At 41.6% G+C, this 21,319-nt stretch overlaps 1 protein-coding gene across 1 annotated transcript in view; it reads right to left on the bottom strand.

Annotated features, from left to right (window-relative positions):
- Positions 1–17,339, bottom strand: part of tmem8b (transmembrane protein 8B) — a gene marked incomplete at both ends in the record, with an annotated part of 43,578 nt that extends 26,239 nt beyond the window's left edge. Inside the window, 6 exons of the mRNA XM_080499962.1 lie at positions 260–642; positions 5,060–5,328; positions 6,020–6,153; positions 10,186–10,393; positions 10,899–11,088; positions 17,255–17,339. Of these exons, the coding sequence (XP_080356088.1) occupies positions 260–642; positions 5,060–5,328; positions 6,020–6,153; positions 10,186–10,393; positions 10,899–11,088; positions 17,255–17,339 (1,269 nt within the window). The remainder of the gene's footprint in view (positions 1–259; positions 643–5,059; positions 5,329–6,019; positions 6,154–10,185; positions 10,394–10,898; positions 11,089–17,254) is intronic.
- Between the last annotated feature and the right edge of the window lie 3,980 nt (positions 17,340–21,319).

A 21,319-nucleotide genomic window follows, 5' to 3' on the forward strand; every position in this document is an offset into this window, starting at 1 on the left:
TGTGTGGAAAAAAGAAAAAAAAATACATACACAGCCTGGCACTTGTCTCCTTATGCGCACGCACGCATGCACACACACACACACTGCTGTAGGATGGCACCCCGTTCTCCAACCAGCATTCGTCTCACAAGTCAGCCAACGTGGTTGTGTTGGTAATTTTGGTACATCAACCACAATGGCTCAGCTCTTATATTCTGTGCTTCTGCTCATCCCACATATGCATTAAACATGCAGCAGCTGTCTGAGCTGCGGGACTCACAATGTTGAGTTTGAGCTCCATGTTGAGGACGCCGCCACTGTCTAAAACTGGCATCAGGTTGATGGCGAACACCGCAGCTCGGTCCGGTGGAATCGATATATTCGGACCGAAGAAGACGTAGAAGTGCACGGAGAAGGTGTCGAGCTCGTTGCGCAGCGTCGGGCGGATGGGCCAGCACTTGTTTGGGTCTGCGGTGGGGGCGAGATAGATGATGCTGTCCTCTGAGGTGTGCAGCTGACTGGTGTTTTGGGACAGGCTGGGCAGGGACGCCATCAGGAGCGTCTCGGACAGGGAAAAACCCATCGCTGTGCCGAAGGACTGAGGCATGTTCATGGAGGAGCTGGGCTGTGCTTGGTCCTTTGACATACTGGGCTTGGAACAATCTGTTAAAGAATGAAAAGAATCGGATTTACAAAGAAAATCAATCGAAGAAATTCGTGCAGGTGTCAAAGATCTTGGTGAATGCACGCTGGCTTCAGGCTGTTTTTCTATATTGCGCCTTGCAACATCTTGTGAAATGTACGCACACACGACAAATCACCACAAACAAACTGGTAATACCCAAGTTATTATACATGTTGCTATAATGCACGTTAAACAACCCAGTATTTGGCAGATGTTTGAAATGATCCCCGTCGGCAGGCATACATAACGTACGCAGCAAGGTTCGGCACCATACGCTGCTTTTTAATGAGACAAAGATTCACTGTAATTGCAAACGGTATGCTTTCACTCAACACAAAGCAACTCCCTGCAAAATGGCCATTGATGGCAACTGGCAAAGTACTATCAAATACCGCCAATCCCTGAGGGGAAAGGGTTTCAAAGGCTTTTTCTCGCGCAGCCTTGTTTGCATAGTGTCTCTGAAAGGGTTTGAAGTAGTTTGATGTCCATTCAAACTGCAGAGGCTCTCCTAAAAATACCCAAACCCCAAAAAACTGCAGGCACAAGACTACAGTAACTTTGGTGGGTAAAATTGGTTTAAAACCAGCCGAGTTCTGCATAAATAGTCCTCATGTTAGCAAATATGTGTGTGGGTGGCTGCGGGAGGAGGGGCAGTGTAAATATAGTGATTCATACCATTTATAATCCATAGAATTAGCTTCTCTCTTTTACCATCTCAGGACATGATTTTATATGATTTTCTATGCATCATTCTATTTATTTATTGTTGTTGAGACTTTTTAATATTAATTTAGGTTTATGTTATCAGCGTGTCTGGATGTCACGCAAACATGACTATTTATGGCAAAAGACAAACTGAGAAGTTAAAATGGAAAACATAATGAATCTGAATTGATGTTAAACATGTAATATAGTTAATGTGACAAAAACATTCATGTAAACGCATTCACAGGTATAGTTTCTGTACTGTATTTGGTAAAAGATGTTCACTCATTCAGTACTGACAAGCTTTATGAATGTGAATAAAAGAGAAAATAAAATAAATCATGGCATTTCAATAAGAAAAGGACAAACCATAGAAATTATACCCCAATAATCTATAAATACAGACAATTAAAAGTGTTTCCTTTAGTTGTATTGATTGTGTGAATTATGATAAAAGCAAAAGGAGGCATGTTTATGATGACTGGGTGGAAGGTGTGGTGGTGGAGGAGTATCATGTCCAATTAAAACTCCCCATTTTAGTACATGACCTTAATAAATATGATAACCCTATTGATTGCAGAGGCTCACTGTAACTTTAACCAGGACCTGTCAATAAATGTAATTCAATTTAGCCCCCTTTGTTCAAACTAATCAAGTAGAAGGGGATCAAACAACCAGCAAATGGAGTGCAAAAAAAAAGAAAAAGTATGAACTGAGATGACTTATTTTTGTTTATTTTTGTTCTATGTCTGTTCTATTTATTTACTGGTGCTGATGTTTCATCACACTGCATTATCCTTCCCTCTTGGATTTTTAAAAGTTGTATCCCATGTATGTTTCAGTATGCCGTGTCTATGCATGCCTGCTCTTTATGTGTTACTTCACTGCAACACTAATTGCCCTACGGGGACACAAACAAAAGCTGAACTGAACTACTCTGGAATCCCAACTGCAGGATTTCTGCAGTGTTTACATGTTGTACACATTCACCCTCATGCTAATTGTTGTTAATTTTCACTTTATAGTGAAAAACTTTTTTTAAATCGTAGCTTCTTCTTTGTTATTATTGCACTCGGTGGGCCAGCTTTTGTCCGTGGGCTGCATGCTTGGAACCCTTGCAGTTCAGTGCTCAATCATCTCCTGAGTGTCCAAACACCTTTGGAGAAGCTGCTGTTTAGACAACAAACATAAATAATGAAGTGCAACCTAGATTCACCACACTCTGCCGAGCCACAACCGTGATACTTCGAAATTGGACGGAACTCAAAGCAAAAGCACATATCCGAGCGGCGGCTTGATAACAACAGCAAAGAGCAGGAGCGCAGGAGAAGGTGAGGGACTCCAGATGGTCCTCTCCCTGAACCTGAGGTGTTCCTTCAATTTAAATCCACAAAAGGTCAAGTAAGATCTGCCTGCCCGGATGGAGGAGAGACAGAGTGTGAATAATTAGTGTCTGCGTTGCCATGGCGACAAAGTGCACTATACAGTGTGGAGTGGAGAGAGGGGGTCGCTGCACTGGACTGGACTTCCCACAGATTTGTGAGCCATCCCCGTCAAGCGAGCACGACAGATATTTCGACTCTCCACAGCCCAAAAACAGCATGCAGCACTTAAGCGCGGTTTCGCCGGCCTCTTAGCATTCCCATATGAATCACCTCCGTTTGGGCTCTCGTCTTTTCTGCAACACGCCTTTAAATAGTCCGACTGCGCCTGGCTTCTATTTTCCCATCAAAACACATGTCCAAAGAAACCAATTTCTTGCACAAGACTTTTAGATACGCTTCACAAGACACGTGGTGTTTCTTTTCTTTGCTTCCATGTAACAAGAACACCTAAGAATTCTTCTTTTTTTTTTTCATGAGCACCTGTGCAAATTGGAAGCTGCCATCTTTTGTATTTTCCCTGATCCGTTGGAGATTCAAGATGTGATACGCTACAGAGATCTACTCCAAGCTTTTGTGCGGCCTAATTTATGACTTCTCCGATTTTCAGAAACCTCCCTGGTATCATCTTAAATTACACATCCAAAGCAGTAGGAGGAAAAAATATAAAAAGCGCTGAAAGCAGACAGCTCACAGATTGAGGTAATAAACGCAACCGCAATTCATGCACAAAGTAGACAGAAAAATAACAAAATCCAACATATTGCCTTTAATAAATTGGTAAATAATTTGGCTTAACAGGCTAAATTGGGAAGAATACTCTCATTTACAAAACAGTTTGCACCTCACAGTATGAAAAACCCGGGTGGGAATAAACTACAGAAATAAAACATTGCTAGTGATGGTGAAATTGAGACAGGAAGCAAGACCACTAATGGGGTAAAATATCTTTAATTTATTATGATAAAAAAGAATAAATGGGGGAGAATATTCTGTCTGGGGAGTCTAAGTTTTTAGTTTGGCAGCATGAAATATCACTTCATCTATTTCTAAAATGTCTAAACTCCCTTGATTATTTTCCCAGCTCTTCTTTTAAGTAAAGAAAAAAGATTTGGATAAAGATTATATGCCTATAAACATGTAACATACGATTTCAAACCACATAAGTGTGGAATCATTTCCATAAATGATTTTATAGTCTAGTAAACAGTGAAAACAAAACAAAGTCGTTTAAAGAGGCAGATCTTAGTGGAGAAAACGTGTGACAAAAAAACAAAGTATGTTCTGTAATTTGGGGCCTGTTTGTTTGTTTCCGTTATTACATGGTCTGCAATGGCTCGTATCGAATGTTGATTAAAATACGATAAATGTGATAAAGTCTACACTCAGGCATAGTTAGTTAAATATATAACTTATGGCAATTAACTTCAGAGTGAACTACACAGGATTTAAGGGAGCATGTCATTATATCTTTTCACAGGAAGTATAAACAAGAATATACCCACCATCCACCTGAAAGCAGTAGTAATTACTCTACAAGTGTATTCATTTCTCAGGATTGTAAGAGGTCTTATTGTTTTTTTAAACAGAATCAATAGCGTGTTTATTGATATTCAGTGTGACTTATAAATTCAGGAGTTGTTCATGTTGTTACATGTCGTCAGTCGAATGTTATAATGGTAGCAAGTCACCATGCAGCCTGGTGCCAAAGATAATTACAGGTGTCTGATATCCAGTAAAACTGCGCAAGCTCCAGTGTTATATTGCTTTTATACAGTTTATAGGTTTTTTATTGGTCAACAGCAATAAAAATAAAAATTATATTGTTGGCGTTCTTTTCAAATCATTTTTGCCAGCATGTTTTTTTTCTCTATTGTACTCTTACTGTATTTCTATCCCACAGTCGGTTTAACGCCTTTGAATCGTGGAATTCTATCATATGTGCAACCAGAATATAAAACCCTTATAGTTAGTTAAATTTCAACAGCAGCAACTAAAATGTGGGACTTTAATCTGTAAATCCTGAAACTAAAATATATATTTAGTAATACCAGGGGAGCTCATGGAGGTATGGACCATCTCAATCTGGGAAAAACGGGTTGGTGGGAGTGGGTAGGTGGGGGGGATTGCAGGATGGTTTCGACTTGAAAAATCCTCATATATAATGTCCAACAACAACAATGTATTCATATATTGTGTCCATATTTTTCATTCGCAAAAATATGGTGGATTTGCTTGATCGTCTGGATTCAACTGAGGCACAATCTCACACAGCGATTCAATCCCATTCATCCCGTTGAGCACTCACCTGTGACCTGCACCCCGATGCGGAAGTAGACGTCAGAGTTGCTGAGATATCTCTCCACCAGGATGTAGTACCACTGCTCCCAGGCCGGTACGAGTGTGACTAATTCACACGGGTTCCACTCCCTGCAGTCGAGGGCACTCGAGTTGTGCACCGGCGGGGCCCGTGCTCTTATCTTCAGCACCACGGGACAACTGTCGCTGCTCTTGTTCTTGGTGCTGCAGTTTACCAGCTGAACCTTCACCTTCGATATATAATTGGGAATGAAGACTCTGCACAGGCACACAGAGACACGTAGTTTCAGGCACAGTACCATGCAGTAAAAAGGAAGCACGCTTTAGTGTGAACCTTTCAAGGGTTAATTGGATTACCAACTGCTGAAAAGTCAAATAAATTATTTTATTGGATATTAAGTTGTTTCTGGCGAGATACACTTTTGTGATAACTTTATATATTGTCAGTTTGATTCGAGAAAAAAAGTCTCTTGGACATTTTTTTTCCAATGCGCTGCGATAACACTGCTATTCGGTGCTTTAAATCTGAAGGCTATATGATTTCCATATAAACACATGCATTTCCTACACAACCTCTTTTTCATGTCACATTCACAGCATACTGCTTTTCATCCATTGAAGTACTGCAAAGGGAAAAAAGGAAGAAAAAAAAAACAAACCTAAAAGCCTTAAAAATATATATATTCAAATCACACCGCTACCGAAGTATAAGAAGAGGAAGGAGATGATAAAGGTATGCACGCTATAAGCACACAATGAAATTGCATCTTTTCAAAATGAAAATGTGAGATAAGCTCAAGGAGAAGGCTCAAGGAAAATCACAACTCAAGTAGCAGATGAGGAAAAAGAGCAGGGAGACACATACTGCGTGAAATAAAATCCACTTTTCTCTCTGTGTGGGAGATTTCAGAGTAAACTCAGCCCGACTGGGAAACTCAGGGATACTCACTTGTAAAGTGCAGATCTGTTGTGGACCGGGATCACCTGGTCAATGAAGTATCCAGGATACAGCACAGAGATCCCAATCAGCTTCTGGACGATGAGCTGAGGCTGGAACAGATACTGGCATTCCTCAGAGAGACCCTGCACAGATAGCAAAGCAGCGGTTTGCATTTTTCTTGTGGTTAACAATATTTCAACAATATTTCTTAAAAGCTAGTAAGAAGGACATAAGATATCATTCAGACTGACTGAAAAATCCTAATGGACTGTGTGCATTAAGCCTGTCAGCCTGCTGGAGGAACATCACTCTGTCCTCCCCCTCCCTGCCGAACGGCGTAACATGCACCCACTATTTCACTCGTTCTGAACCATTACTGCTCGATGTGCATTACTTTGTGAGATGAGCCGAACAGACAGAATGACTTAGAGCCCAGGAGAGCGTGCATTGTTTCTACACATGATCTGCTGTAAAATTTGTTTGCAGAAGGAAAAGGAGCCTTTTTTTGCACTTGACTCAAAAGGACAGGTGTGAATGCTAAATTAGGTCCTTCATTCCTGTCAGCTGATCACTAACCCCTCCTGCTCGGGCCACAATTACTGTGGCATGTCATTAGTCCAGGAGCTGCCGGGGTGACCCTTTGATTTATTACAGCCTGTCAGTTGGACCTGCACATGCGTCTTGTGGAGAGAGTTGTGTTTTAATTAAGGCTCCACCACCATGGGTTTTTGAAGACCAATTCTTTTACACGGAGTGCTCAAACAGCCTCTGACGGAGCTCAGTAGCTTTTCATTTGACCATCTGCATACCAAAAAAGGCATTTCATTAATTTCCCAGAATTTCTGGTCTTGGTGAGATGTTAAAGCCTGTAAAAGTCAATTGAAGTCATAAAGCACTCAAACTCCCCAATGAAACCCTGACTAATTGCATTGTTTTAGCTGCTTCAGTCAAATTCTGCCGACAGAGACGATGCAATTTTAGGGTCAACTCGAGGGTATACAGTGCGTTTCTAGTTTATTAGGTACACCTGAAGAATCTAATGCAATCCGCGGCAACAGTGCTGCAATAAATGCAACCTGTGAGTGCTGAGGTTCAGCTCTTTTGTTGTTGTACTTTTACTGTGGTTTGTAGACAACTGCGGTAATCATAACTGTGGACCAAGTTTTGAATTTAAGATGAACCCAAACGTAAATTTGATACATTACAGATCATTTGTTCTGCAGTCACATGTATTTTTTTAACAGTCCGTTCCAAATTCCTGTTTAAACTCACAGAGTGACACGTTTCCATGACGATAGTCCACGTTGACATGGGAGCTGCATCTTTACGTGGTTACTGACCACTGCTCAAAGCATTTTGTGCTGCTCAACAAACCATATTTTCTTTTTCTTCACCTTTGCTTTCCGGTTTTATTGACTGAATAATGCTATTCAGTATATTCCAACTTAATTTCTTTGTCTTTTATGTGGTACCCCTGACAAATGAAATTGGAGAGTTTATTCTGCCTTTCTAATTCAAACTTTTGAGTTGAACTTTGTGCAGTTGGCACATAAACCTGGTCTACTATTTCACCAGGGTTCGACTGAAGCCACAAGTCCACGTCTTCTAATCACTGTGTTGACTTGACATGTGTCCAGCCACCCGTGTCACGTTCAAACCAACCGTGCAACAATCTATCCCAAAATTCAACAGGCCCAAGCTAAACAGTGTCTAAGCACCTTAAGCACCTCAATGCATTTCTGATTAAATCAAACAAACAGCGATTCAGTAAATTGAAGTAAAGATGTGAGCTTCTTGTGAACTTGCAGCTTCGGGTAGTCAACTTCACTTACTTGCCAAACATTTTTGATAAAAAGCCAAGAGAAAAAGCTGATTTCAACACTATCTCAAACACTAATTTCAATAAGCATCCAAAAAACACTGAGTTATCTTTTAATAATGAATAAGTGAATGAAATACACGTAAAATAAAAAATGCTGTGGTGGTTAACATTCTCTCCTCACAGCAAAAATATCTCCAGCTCAGGCCTGAGCTCCAGGGTCTGTCTATGTGGATTTTCAATGTTGTTCTCTGGGTCCGCATATTTTCTTCCAAAGTTCAAAAACATGCATTTGAGGTTAATTGTTGACTCTAAAACTGTCCGTCGGTGTGAATGGTGAGACTATGCGTCTATCTCTCTGTGTTTACCCTGCCATGGAAGGGTAACCTGCCAAGGAGGAACCCCATCTTTGCCCATAGTCAACAGGGATGTCCTACTTGGGATAAAGCATAACAAATCTAATCTCAACCCTGGGGATTTTCCTGTACCTGCACCAATCTGAAAAGCAACTGGAGCCATTTTTTTTTAAGTTGTAAAAGTTCTATTAGAGAGGAGGTTTAGTGTTTCAATGACTGAAATGGATTTTGTAGCTGTGTTGAGCTTCATTTGTGTTGTAAACAGTCTACTAGAGTTGCACTGAAGAATTGTAGAGCAGCCTTAATACCATTAGTGTTTCCTGAGGCTGTTATTTACTCCCTAATTAAAAGTTTTGATTAGGCAGAAGTAAAAAAAAGACAAAAAAAACAATTGTCCATTTGTTTCAGATCTCACCCTAGACTACTACTAGGGAAAATAAGGTATGTTAGCTTTTAAAATGCTTCCATTTGCAAAACTCAAATATTGTTCAATTCGGAGGTCATGGACTGAATTGTGTGCTTGTTCCATGGAAGTATAAAGAAGTAAGCCTATTGATTTAGTGGCTCATTTCATTCACCGCTCTCAATCAATTTTCCAACTTGGACTAAGATTATTGTACATCTTACAACTAAATTCAGAATAGGATGGATGTGGTGCAATTAATTCTTTTGTGTTAATGTCATCAATAAAGTATGAGTGAATGACAAGAAAATGCATTCCTTGAAATGGGTATTCAGGTAGTTAACCATTTAAAAATGACCACTTCTAAGCTGGGAGCATTTATAAGACAACAAGACATGAATATAATGATGCTTGTAATTTTAATATCCTCAACAAAACTCACATGAACACTTATGGAGATTATGGATCTTTTCAAATTAATGTGTCCCTTTAACAGTGATGAGGTTTTCTTTTTCTCCAAATGTGTATATAGTTTGCTTCAAACAATCCCGACTTTCCCAGTGGGAAGTTCTAAGATAGCATTTCCTCCCTGGGAAATGAAACTTTCCCACTTTTGCAGTCACCCATGGTGCATAAAGTCCTTGCAAATCAAATAATTCACAGTGGTTTTCCAGCATGACGTCCACCAAGAATATTCTTCCTCACTGTTCACAGTGAATATGAGCAGATTTCTAACTGCATAAAAAGAAGCAATTCAGCAAGGAAGAAAAGCAGGAAGTGCAGCTCTTCTACTTTGAGTTTTGTTTGCTAAATCTTTGGAGGCTGCGTACCAAGTACCTAATTACAATTGTCCTGAATGCATCCTCTTCACTTTTATGTGCATTTTTTTCTCTGAACTGAAACATATTTGTAGCTTGGAAATCGCTTCTGAAAGCAGAGTTTTGGAGTAGGTATGTTATTTTCGTTCATACAGTGGGTCATTTGAAGCTGGTCGCTTTTTTTAGCCACGGCAACCCGGGGCAAACCGAGCCTTTGGGTGCGCTCCATGGTGAAGGCAACGTTTGATGATATGTTTGATTGTTGTGTATTCTAGGTGCACTTTTGCCAGCCGGTGGCAAACCACACAGAAATCTCAAGTGAACAGTGTGCCAGTGACAAATAAATTGCTTGAAATGGAAATCAGCAGGTGTTTATGCAGCCAAATAGGAGAACATGACGAGATGAAGAAAAACTCTCTGACACTGTTCTGCCTTTTTAGATTTGACAGCACAAGCTGGAATACTAATCCCGACATAAACTTACACCCTTTTTAGTCAATCTTTTTTTTTTTTTTTTTCCTGTCACAATGAAAAACTAAGCAACCATGAAACATAATTAAGATGAAGATCTCATCAAGGTTATGTTATGTAGCACCGTCACTTTCCACAGACAAGTGATGCACGACAGTCTGTAACACCGATGCTGGTTGGAAGACTCTTACTCTCTTATCAGCGAGGCTTTGACAGGAATCCAAATTTGATCATGGCATATGTTTTTCTATAAAAGACTTGAGATATTTTTTTGTTTGTTTGTTTTTGTGATAAATGCTTCCACTCACCTTGACTGAGATTTTGCCTTCATCCTTGGGTAAATGCGCTGCAAGAAACCAGTCCCCGGGGAGCGGGCTGGTTACGTTGAACGCTCCCGTCGTACGGTTTGGGAGAGTCCAGGTCAGAGTCACAGCGAAGGACCCCGGGACAACTGTGTCTCGGGGGAAGCGGGTGTACAGGGGGTTGATTACTGGAGGAGCTCCGGACCTGAAGTACCTATTAATCATAAAGTCGAGATTTCAGTCGCCGTCAGAGTCAATGTTTTCAAGAAACAATCTGCCGAAAACGAAATGCCTCTATAGGAACAGCGAGTGGCGCACAGATGGTGGGCTTTTACTTGAAATATGAATAATTCAGATGAAGAACATTAATAAGCTGTTCCGCACATTTGGATAGAAAACCCATGTTCATCACGTCAGTCATGACAAGGCGGGGATGCAGAACAGCCACCTGAGATGGCGGCTCTCGTGACAAGCGCCACTTATCAATATGATAAAAATAGACGCGCAATATTAAAAGCTTAATGCAGCTGATGCTTTAATAGCCGCCCCTCCATAGGTGCACGCTGCCAGTAATACTTGCCCCTGCTGAGGTTTAACCAGCTGCTATAAGCAACCTATGCCATTATGTTTATTATGCTTTGTTGACCAGGATTAGGAGATGTCCGCAACAAGCAAGTTCAGGGAAAAGGGACGAGGGAGAGGTGTTGTGTCAAACTCACACAGTCACGTTGCGGTTCGGGCAGCTGTCTCCGAACGTGCCCCCTTGCTCCTTGAAGGTGATGAGGTTCCATACGGCCATCATGGTGTCATCAGGCACATTGAAGTGGAACAGTTCCACACTGGCGAAGGAGTTGAAAGCGTTGAGCTTACGAGGCGTGCGGGTGAAGTATTCAGTCACAAAAAGGCAATCTGTGGGGGAAAGCAATCAGATGGAAACATTTCTGAATATTGTCTGTGACAGTGTTTTTTGTTTGAGGTTTTTTTTGGTGGTTTTTTTTTAAAGAGTGGGGGTCAGGGGTTTGCTCTTTTCTTGAGCATTATTGTTTTTCTTTCAGGTTTCTTTTCAAGTCCCAATGAAAAGAAATAAGTGGGGGGAGAACTATTAATAGAACTCATCTATTAACTAAAGTTAGGAGCAGGGCCACACCTCTAACACTCCCCTAACCATCTTGCAGCCTCCTTGTACCCCCATCAACTAAGCCTGCCCTGACACGCTTGTACCAATGACCCCCACCCTCATTCATTCATCCTCATCTCTCATTCCTCCCTTTCACACACTCATTCATCCTCATCCTACACCCCTACCTTAAACTATTCCTCCTCATACAGCGTCCCTGCCCTCCTTTATCCCATTCATCCTCATCCCACATTCCTCACTTCATCAATTTGCCCTTTTCATCCCCATACGTCTCTTGGTTGCTGCTTATCTATCACTTTTTTTTTGCCTTGTTCCAGGTATCGGGGGTCTACAGCCGGGTGGAGCAGAAGAAGCTGAGGTGGAGCAGAAAACCAGACTGACCTGCTCACCTATCAAAAAACTTGAACAGGTATTAAAACTTGGAAACTGTTTTAAACAATAACATATTTAATGTGGGCGAAAAAGAGGAAGTCCTCCCACACATTGAAAACCCCTCATCCATTAGTTTTGACATAACATGTGCAACGACCTATTTGCGATTTTAAAATGCTGTTGTCTAATCAACGCTTACCAGCTTAGTTGGATGTCTGCTCTTGTTGCAATACACACAAGGTACAGCTGAGGGTGAGGAGAATGTCATCAGTGCAAGTGTGAGACAAATTGAAATTTGACCTAATAATTGTGGAAGAGGAAACCTCAGGGGATCGCCCAAGTAATTGGGATTCATCCCCTGGGAGGCATGGGAGCTGAATTTCACGCGATAAGTGAAAACTTTGCCCTGGTGGTGATGCTTGATTAAAAGTGATCACCAAAGTCATCAGTATTCATCAATACCCGTGCAAAATTTCATGCACCCAGCCAAAATGTGACATTGGGCTTTGAGCCAAACGCTCAGAGTGTGCATAGATTAACCCACAAACCAACACAATGCGGGGGATTAAACCGGGGTGTCGTGAAGATGGGTATTATAATCTTATTGCGCCCGAAGGATCCAGAGGTGGGAAACACAGCGACATCAGGTGGCTGTAGTAATAATGACAGCTGCAATGCAATTTAGATGATATTAGATGATATTAGATGATATTAGATTAGATTAGATTAGATTAGATTAGATTAGATTAGATTAGATTAGATTAGACATAAAATAAGTGTGATTCTCAGTTTAAAAAGCAATGTGATGGTTGTAAATGTTCACGTCAGCAACAATTGGTAATGTTTTTATTCTGCAAGAGAATAGAACCAATTACATATACACATGATGCCTCATGTTGGAAAATTACTGTCATTATAGAAGAAAAATTCCTGTTTTATATGTATTATTTCCTATTTTTGATCCTAAACCTAACGACATAGTTACATATATACATTAATCATGAGGGGCTACGAAGCTGACGAGGACGTGCAGCTGGTCTTTTCTACTCAATATCTCTGGGACAGATGGGCATCATTGTAATTGCAGTACCATCATATGGCACAAATTATGATAGATTTTGGTTTTCAAAGACGAAACTTCAAGTGCAAACATGTGCAACCTTTCTCCAGCAGTGTATTCCTGTAAACAAAACCGGTGCATAAGTTGCCTCTCTGTCCATGAAGATGAGCTACTCCTTGAACTCCACAAAGTTTGTAAAGAGCGAGATTATCTAAATAGGTGATCATACACTTTTGCTCCTTTTAAAGCGGGTGACGGGGGACGTATGTACGCAGGCTCACTCATGTCCCCGCATAATGTCGAAGCCCTGGATTACATCCCCCAAAGCCCCTGCATATAAAATCAGAAGTACAAGTGGCAGGTGTAATCTGTCATATCACCTACGTGAGCTGAGATGGCATGGCATCAAGCACGCCCAGCAGGTCGCAAAAATCTGAAGGAAATTGTGTGTGAGTCATTTAATTGCTGTACTGGTACATGCAGCCTGTCATACATAGGTGTTATCGGTAAGAAAACAGCAGTGGATACAAAAGAAGGTATCAGATTTTCATGGTAACAATGCAGAAGCACCTTGATGCTTCCCATCTGTAGCTTGTCTGCTTTTGAGCGTGTCAACTATTTCAACCATCTTTTTTGTTTATCCCCTACCTGCAATTTGTTTAAGGGGACATGCAAATTTCACAGCACATGTTTAGAGAATGACAAGTTGCAGAGACGCAGACGTGCAAAGTAAAAGGTTTTCCTTGAATGTGCAGTGTTTTGTAATGCATGTGTGGAAAACAGTTTTTTTTATATTTTTAAAGGCTCTTCTATGCTCCTCCTACACCCTCACACACTTCCAACAGTCCTCAAAGCTTGCCTTGGTTTTCACCTATGGAGGCAACCTTGAATACTAAATATGTGGCATATAGCGAAGCGAAAACTGAAAAGAATGAAGCCATCTTGCTATTATGGAGCTCGAGTCAGATCCCAGAGATAGCATCCAGCCCCTCATCTTTTACTCCCCTGGTTAACGCCGACCAATACATCCACATTATGCCAATATTTCAGCAAGGGGATAGATTTCCCCTCAGGTTTTATATATTGTGAGATAAGGCTATATATCAGGGGTTTACAAAATGCATGTGTGTGTGTGTGAGTGTGGGTGTGTGTGTGTGTGTGTGTGGAGGGGGGTGAATAAAGGGGGCACTAATATTTATCTTATCAAGCCGCCTATTATTTAAACAGAATTGTAAATGTGATAAAGATGCATGAAAACTATGAAACATTTAGAACAGTTGAAGACTATAAGACAACAAGACTTTATCTCCTCTAGCTGTCAATGATAACATGTCAAAAGTCTGAAATTCAACCAAAAAAATTCCACTCAGTGTGGGATAAAATGTGTGTGATAACAGTTAAGGGGGAAAATGTGGTTCAAACTGTGTGAGGGACAAGCTCATCCTCTCACAACTACTGCTATTCTGTTTCTCTGTTTAGAATAAATTTACATAGCTTCAGGGTTGTTTTCCTTGTTTTAGAAGTTTCCATTCACTTAGCAGCTGTTGTGGCTGATACATTATATATCTGTGCACATTATTGACTGCTTAAAACACACATAGTTATTTCCACAACATCGCTGCAGTAACAATATGGAAACTAAACGCGCTGCGAGACCACTCTCCTCTGTGGACCAACATCTGCATTAAACACGAGGCTCTTTTACTTAAAGACTCCTCTTCGCCCTTTAATTACATGAATAACTATGACGGAGGTCACAGCCTGAAGTGCTGTAACTCAAACGGATGAGTTTGGCTCTCGCACTGCTGGAGTCTGCAATAATAGGCCCGCTGTATGTTCTGCTTGTCTGATTAGAAAGACACAGACTGGATTTTTCTTTTTCTTTTTCTTTTCTTTTTTTCATCCCCAAGCTGCAGATCTCAGCTAAGACTACTAAAAGTTAATAATATACTGTCGCTGGCTAATTACCAGTTGGTCAAAAGAGATCCCTGAAATAAAAATAAAAAGCGTCAGCATCACATGCTGATTAAACTATTCAGGAGCAACCTTTACATTGCCTTCAGCCACCTTTTGCAGGAAGCAAAGACTCAAGCTTGTGTAGCCATCTGAGTTGGGGGGGGGGGGGGGGGACACACATAGAACAAAGAACATCGATATCTTTGATCATCTCATCTCCTTTATTGTCAAAGTATTGAAATGAAGGACAAATCCCTCTGCGTGAGCTTCTCACAGACCTTATTTCTGTATGAATAAGACAAGAACCTGAGACAAAACAGTCTCACTGGGTACACTTAGGTTGACATGTACCAAACTGTACTTGCTTAGCAAACTAAAAATGAAATTCTACCACAAGCAGAGTATTAGTCTTGTTAATTTCATTCATGTCACTGGATTCCGAGCAATACAAATCTTGAAATGTACATTTTTTTCCCCCTTAAATTGTCACAGCTCTTGCATTGGCCAGGAGGATTCATGTCACACTTACATTTTGTACTGGATATTCACATGCGTGTGTATAAAACAACAATGCTGCATTGACAAGCAGGCGACCGTCGAGACATGCCGGCGACTGAGCTTATTTTGACACATCAGAAATAGATATCAGGCTAATAGGAAAAGGCATCCGTCATTTTAATTCCTCAATTTTTTTAAATATAATGCCGTGAATGAAATATATCCAAAAGACAATCCGGCAGCCAAACACACACACACACACACACACACACACACACACACACACACACACACACACACACACACACACACACACACACACACACACACACACACACACACACACACACATAGACACAGACACTGAGAGGGTGTCACAATATCCAGCTAAATAAAGACGTTTCATTTGAAGATAAAAGCAGTAGAGTGCTTACAGGCTTTCTTACAGCACGGCTCTGAATTCAGTAATCTCCTCAATGAGCACCTCCCTACCACTGTTTTACCCCGTTAGAGGCTTAATATAGACATAATCCTGCTTTTTGTCATCTCAACATGAGATTTATCCTCGAACACTCTCCGCTATTTCCTTTTTTAAAATTTGAATAAAATAAGTCAAACCAGCTTGTAGGAATAGGTTTTTGGTATTTTTTTTATTTATCTTTTTTAAACATCTGGAACAGCAAGCGCTGACAGACTGGTTTTAACTGAGAGGCAACCGGGTTACATTCTTGGCCACTGTCCTCAAATCACATGCATCAACAGGAGCAAACACGTCAACAATAACACACGGCGGTGGAAATAAACACTAATTTCTGAGTATTCTTTTGTATGACAGCCAAATCTCAATCATCATTCATTTTCCACACTGTGTACCATATCAATAACACCAATCCAGACTAAGAATAGACACCCAGGTAATTCCAAACCCTAACTGTGACCCAACAAGGACTGATATGAAGTCCATATCTGCTTTGGGCACCCTTTAAAACAAACAGTCACAAGTATAGATAAATACACTTCATGACAAGGATTGGGGCAGTTTTCCCACCTATTTATAGAATCTAATCTACACATCTGATCTGTTCGACACAGTGTCTGATAATGAAGGCAATTTTCCAAGGACTTAACCACTAGAACATGCATTAGGTCCAAAGCAGAACCAGCAACAAGTCTGCTAAACATCCGGAGACAGACCTTAAAGGTCCTCGGTGACACCCGCCAGGACAGTGTGTGCTGCAGGCTTGGGCTCGTTGTTGCCCCACCATTCAGCACCGAGGACTCTGCCTCTCTATCAAGCAGCAAACACATTGTAATGGGCAGAAATAGAACAATCCCAGAAGAACAACTCTTCAATGTCAGACCTCTATGTCTCTTTGTAAAGGGATGGATGGCTGTTGTACTTTTTTTGGTCACATTTTATGATGCAAAATGCCCCAAATAAAGTGATTTTAATACTCACTACTTCGGGCTGTTTATTATTCTTTTTTTTTGTCCCTCAATACAGTGAAATTCAAGCGAGAAAACCCTGATCGGACTTAAACATCCCCTTTTCATTTGATTGATCTGCTTGATGTGTTTGTGACTTCACTCCTGCCCTCGCCTCCTCCAAAAGCCAAATGAATGGGAGCGCAGCCACAACAATAAGACCGCGTTTAGGGTTTTCTTTTTTTTTTTTTTTGCGCGTCTGTCAGCTCGCTGCGTGCCATAATTAGCAGAAACCTTTCCCATGCGTCACCTCAGCGGAGCCCGAAAAGCGTCCAGTGAGTGGAGAGCAGTGGACGGAGGGCAGAGGATGTTCAGGGAGACTGCGTCCACTGCCTCAGACAGGCTGCGGGGAGGAGACGCTGCTGCTGCTGCTGCTGATGCTGCTGGGAGGGTTTCAGCACCCCGACAAAAGGAACAGCTCCGCGAATCAAAGCCACACACACACACACACACACACACACACACACACACACACACACACACACACACACACACACACACGCACGCACGCACGCACGCACGCACGCACGCACACGCACACGCTCAGCGAACCGCAAAGCACTCACCTCCAACAGCGCAGAGAGAGGTGTAAACAAGCACGAGGAGCCTCGGAGGGCTGCACCCTGAGCGCACGCGCCCCGGCTGCCACATCGTTGAACGCGGAGGATCGGTGTTGGGAGAAGGGGCGCTCCAGCCCGGCTGCAGTGGCTCTCAGTCTCTGTGCGGGTCTACATTTTTTCAGATATTTGCCAGCGACCAGCTGTTTGTGCATGACGTAACCCAGACGAGACCGGGACGGCGCCTCCTCCCCGCCTTTCATTTGACAAGCTCAATATGTCGGCGTGTTTCATTGGACCCCGGGCCCTGTCAGTCCGCGGGACGGCGCGCGCGTCGATTGCAGCAGCAGCTCGTCACTCCGGCGTCCGGGCCACCGCGCGCACGGGTGGGGGGGGGGGGGGGGGGGGGGGGCTGCGGCCCCTCCACACCCCCAGTACCTGGGGGGTACAGGGGACCAGACCTGGTCTGAACTTTCCTCTGTTAAACTAAACATGCCGGTATAACTCAACTCTCTGTGATCTCTTTTTCTGCAAAGTCTGTGACCACACACACACACACACACACACACCCACATATAAATACACACACAAAAGGCGTATCTATATTAATCAGTAATAGAACACAATTTTCTTTCACGGACCTAATCACAGACTCAGAGGAAAATATTTATAATTATACATATATCTCTCCAGAAAACAGATGTGTATTGCAAACATCTATGGCCCAAATATTGATGACTCCTCCTTTTTTCACGACTTCTTTATCACACTGACAAGACTCTTATAGTGGAAGGGGGCCTCAACATAGCCCGCAATCTGCATTTAGGCAGAGTCAGTAAAGCATCAAATAGCCCTCAATGGGAATCAACAGATATAGTAAAGCAGTACAGTGACAATGGTCTTTGTGGCGCTTTGTGCACCTCTTACCCACGCTTATGAGTACACCTTATTCTCAGCAGTGCACCAATCCGAATCACGCTCAGATTACTGCTTGGTGAGTAACTCATTGATAAAGGACAGCTAGGACACAAATTCAATGCATCTCTATCAATGCACCTGTCACTTTGACTCTATATGGTGATGGAGGGATCCCCCTCTTGTTCTGGTTTAGGTGTCCCGACATCATTTTCAGTAATGAAAGCTTCATCATTAGCAAACGGGGGGGGGGGGATAAATCTTATCATTATATTATTGTAAAATCCAATTTAAAGCAGTGCTCCAACCTGGTGGGCATTGAAACTGAAAAGCAGGGCATTATTAAGATCGGATCCTTGTCCCCATTAAATTTGGTTGAGCCTTCCTGAATAAAAAGACAAAGGCAATCAAAAGTATTATCGGTGATGTGCTTGTTGACTTTGAAAAAGGACGTTTTAATGAGCTTCCTGAAAGGTGAAAGTGTTATATTCATTAGACATTGTTTGCGATATGTTGCAGTGGGGTGAGTGAGAGCTAGTATCAGGGAAACATAAGCCGTTTATTCAGATATCTGCAGTGAAAATCAATGGTAAAAATTATTACATTATGGTTAATAAACTCAGCCAGATGGGGGTTCAGTGGTTTGCGCACACATGTGGGATTTGCACATTCTCCTCTTGTCTACTTGGGTTTTCTTTGGGTCCTCTGGCTTCTTTCCCTGATCCAAATTGCTCTTGGGTGGCTGTGTTTGTATGTGTGTGTTAGCTCTGTCATAAACATGACGACCTATCCGGGTTATGTTCTGCCAATCGCCCCGGAGTCAGCTGGGATCGGCTCCAGTCCTCCTCTGCCTTGGATGACATGGATATAGAAGATGAATGAATGGTTTGATCTAATTATTTTGTAGTTGAATAAACGGAAAAATTTGCCTTTGCATCACTGAAAGTATTAAGCCTCTCTTACATGTTCAGTAAGTATGAGGAGCTGGGCCAAGGAGGGCAAATAAAAAGCAGCCATGTATGCGTCGCACAATGATCCATTTATCTGCAGGAACCAAACATTAAAGCTGACTCAAAGCCTCATTTCTAAGCTGTGAGGTGACTTCGACATGAGTCATAACTGCCCGAGCACATCTGATGGCGAGTGAATGAGCTCCTGAATCGGGTTTGATAGCATTTACTTGCACTAAATACATCACTGTGTGCGAACTGCGAGTGCTGAAACTGAGAATAAACACGTGGATACAAAGAGGCTGTTTTTCACTGTTTGAAAGAAGAAGAAAAAAAAAAGCTGCCAAGCTGCTTTACAAATAAAGCCGTCTCATCCTCCACTAACTCCCAAATACTTAAACAAACCCAACTCACTAGGGGAGAAACGTTTGTTTATATGATGCATTTATTCACTGCTCAGCAAATCCGAGACTGCCTGGAGTTTTGCTTTTAACCTACCTGCAGCCTACAGACTTGTTCTAATTTCAGCTCATTTATGACCCGTCAGAGCAGGCCTGGCACACAGCAGAAGTTTGAGTGTTTTAAAAGAAAACAAAACAAAACAAAACAAAAGGACAAAAGGGAAAATCTGATACTCTCACGAGAAATTTACTTTCCTCTCTCCACAGCGGGGCCAGGGGTTCAGTCAGCAAGGCAGGAAAAGAAGTGAGTATGAACTGAAGAACAACAAAAATGTCTGTGTAGCTTTTTCAGCTGGTGGGGTGCAGAGTTGAAGCCATTTCAACCTTTTTTCCCTCATCATGTGGAGCTCCGCCAAAACAAAACAGAAAGAGAGAGTGACCACCTGGTGGTTGTGTGCCTCCACCAAGCGACAAAAGTTACTGTTGGCAACTCATTGAATTCACGAGAAGTTCCATCAAGTGTTTGGAGGAAGATGCTCTGAAACATTGAGTTTGTAAACAGAATAATGAACCAACAATGAGAACAGGAAACGGCTGAAATAGATCAAAACAGAAGCAAAATGAACGTAAAAGCATCAGTGCATTTTTATTAGCTGCTGTCAGGGAAGGTATTGAGGATGTAGTCAAACAGGAGTACCAAGAAATAGCAACAAAAGGGACACGTTCAGGGAGATTTTGGGAGATTCCTGTTATTAAATGAGCTAGTATTTCAGGAGAGTTGTGCTTTAAAAAAAAATGTTTTTCATAAAAGAATCTTACCTTCACAATATCCACCATTTAATCTACTTTTACAAAAATAAGCTGCTCTAGAGTTTGTCCAAAATATAATCTATTTTGATCTGAATGTTTGAGGTGAATAGGTTCTTTGAACAAAGAAAATAAAAAAACAAATAAAATACTTTAGAAAAACATATTTCCATTGTTATTTTTTCACATTTTTATCTGAGAAATGTGTTTTGAATGTTGATATTTTACACAGGAAATGTTTTCCCTCTGAATGTAACTAAATGTGTTTAAAAGAAACTACATTTCAGCTCCTCTTTCCATCTTTAGGTGTCACATGTACTTCTGACCATGTCGCTTTTGACCACATATTGGAAGAGATTTTTCCAAGACCCTTTTTAAAATAGAGAATATTCGATTATAAAATAGAAATTATTGTGTAAAATGCAGCAAAGGCAAGATTTAAATATAATTTTCTTCACACAATTCGTGAAGAAACAGATATAGAGGGTGAAGTTGACTCGAGTTTCCTTCAAGCTGTAGTGATTACCAGATTCCCTGGATACTGCAACCCACGCATAGCAACCTATCACGTACGGCTGGCCTCACCACGCCGCACCACAACAACCCGCTGCTCGGCTAGCGTGCGGCTTCACTATTTGACTGAGATGACCTGCAGCTTCACTCCACAGCTGCAGAGAGAACAAGCACTTTAGGTAGTTCTCATTGTTTTTTAATACACCCTATGAATAAGCCTTGATTTCTGTGGGGCACAGGCAAAAAGCAAGAAACTCAGGCAGGAGCAGGGAGAACATGGAAACTCCAGACCCGAGTAACTCCTGCACCGCCACCAGATGCAAACGTCTTGGTGCTTTTCCTTTGGCATGGTTTCTTTTTTGCAGTCAGGTCAGTTCACAGTGTGAACACTCTCTGCAGCCGTTAATGAGCGTGTCAATGAGTTTGGCAATTTATCCCAAATGCCTCTTAATCCAGCCTGTGCTTGAAAAAAGCTGTGATCCTCAAAG

Source organism: Blennius ocellaris (assembly GCF_963422515.1).
Source record: "Blennius ocellaris genome assembly, chromosome: 7".
Taxonomy (NCBI): Eukaryota; Metazoa; Chordata; class Actinopteri; order Blenniiformes; family Blenniidae; genus Blennius; species Blennius ocellaris.